The sequence below is a fragment of the Brachionichthys hirsutus genome, chromosome 5, assembly GCF_040956055.1.
Source record: "Brachionichthys hirsutus isolate HB-005 chromosome 5, CSIRO-AGI_Bhir_v1, whole genome shotgun sequence".
NCBI classification, from domain to species: domain Eukaryota; kingdom Metazoa; phylum Chordata; class Actinopteri; order Lophiiformes; family Brachionichthyidae; genus Brachionichthys; species Brachionichthys hirsutus.
In genome coordinates this window covers 15,429,430-15,430,980 of record NC_090901.1, presented here as the reverse complement: position 1 = coordinate 15,430,980, position 1,551 = coordinate 15,429,430, and the positions used below count along the sequence as shown (strand labels likewise).

Here is a 1,551-nt window from a genome sequence, read left to right as displayed (position 1 = left end):
TCCTCCACTTGGACACTTGGTTTGTTCCATGTTCCGTCCCGGGCTCTGAGGGTTCGGGTTCGGCTCAGGGTTGAGCGGTTTGTTCCATGTTCCGTCCCGGGCTCCGGGGTTCTGGTTCGGCTCGGGGTTGAGCGGTTTGTTCCATGTTCCGTCCCGGGCTCCGGGGTTCTGGTTCGGCTCGGGGTTGAGCGGTTTGTTCCATGTTCCGTCCCGGGCTCCGGGGTTCTGGTTCGGCTCGGGGTCGAGCGGTTTGTTCCATGTTCCGTCCCGGGCTCCGGGGTTCTGGTTCGGCTCGGGGTTGAGCGGTTTGTTCCATGTTCCGTCCCGGGCTCCGGGGTTCTGGTTCGGCTCAGGGTTGAGCGGTTTGTTCCATGTTCCGTCCCGGGCTCCGGGGTTCTGGTTCGGCTCGGGGTTGAGCGGTGCAACGTTCACGTCTCCCCTCTGACCTCTCCAGGTCCTCGGCGACGTGCTGCTGGACCTGTATCGAGCTCTGAAGTGGGTCGTTCGCTCAGATCCTGATGACGTTGCAGTCGTCCATGCCCAGCTGGCTCTGGAGGAGCTTGATGACGTCATGAGGAGGTTCATCTTCCCCAAGCAGAAGATGGAGAAGAAGATCGTCGTGCTGCCATAGAGCTCAGAGTTTCATCACGCAAAGGAACTAGAAAGCGCTCCTGCATAAATTCTCTGACTGTCTCCGTGGGACGGATTAAATCCTGTCTCCCTCGTCTCATCTTCAGGAACGTAACCGTGATTTTACTTTCACCAACAATCCACTTCAAAATAAAGTTTTGAACACTCGTCTCTCGCATGTTGTTTGAGGGTTATACGTAGCACGTTGCTAATATGCTACCGGTACCCAGGAAGTGAGCGCTGCTACGGTCAAACAGGCTAATGATGGCACGTTAGCGGCCGATAATCGACGGGACCGTCCTGTCTGTGTTCTACAATAATGGATCTCCAGATTTTAAATGATGCGTGACGGTGAGTTTATTGGTAGCTGCTGGTTCACTTTGAAACCGTTTGATGCTACCTGATGCTCTGAGGGCGCGTCGTTGGCGCGTGGATGAAACTAACAATCCTGCTCTGACTTTTTGAAGAGTAAATCCCTTTTTTCGAGCAACGGACGTTTGTCATACTGGATCAGAACTTTCAACAAGATCTAATGTGAGACAAAGACGCATGACGTCATAAAACGCAAGCTTTAATAAATAGTTTTAAAAAACCACTCCGAGAGCGCAGACCTCCTCCAAGCTGCTCGTTCCGCTCCTGGAACTGGATTTACACCGTCCACATGGTGATCTGGATCATCATGTTCTTGGTATCTTGAAGCTCCATTGACTCCAATGTTAACGAACGTTTCAAAGTGATCCAGAATCTCTTCTGGATCATCGATTACATTTTATATCTGTCGCACCAGATCACAACAGGAAGTCATCTCAAGGCACTTTACAGGTGTAGCAGGGAAAGACAGAACCCAACTTGACCCACAAGAGCAAGAACGTTGGAGGCGGAGGCAAGGAAAAACTTCCCTTTAACAGGCAGAAACCTTGG

General features: G+C 52.0%; 1 protein-coding gene across 1 annotated transcript in view; it reads left to right on the top strand.

Annotated features, from left to right (window-relative positions):
• Positions 1-797, top strand: part of tango6 (transport and golgi organization 6 homolog (Drosophila)) — a 25,297-nt gene extending 24,500 nt beyond the window's left edge. The window contains 1 exon segment of the mRNA XM_068739407.1: positions 455-797. Coding sequence (XP_068595508.1) covers positions 455-631 — 177 coding nt within the window. The 3' untranslated portion in view covers positions 632-797.
• The last annotated feature ends 754 nt before the right edge of the window (positions 798-1,551 follow it).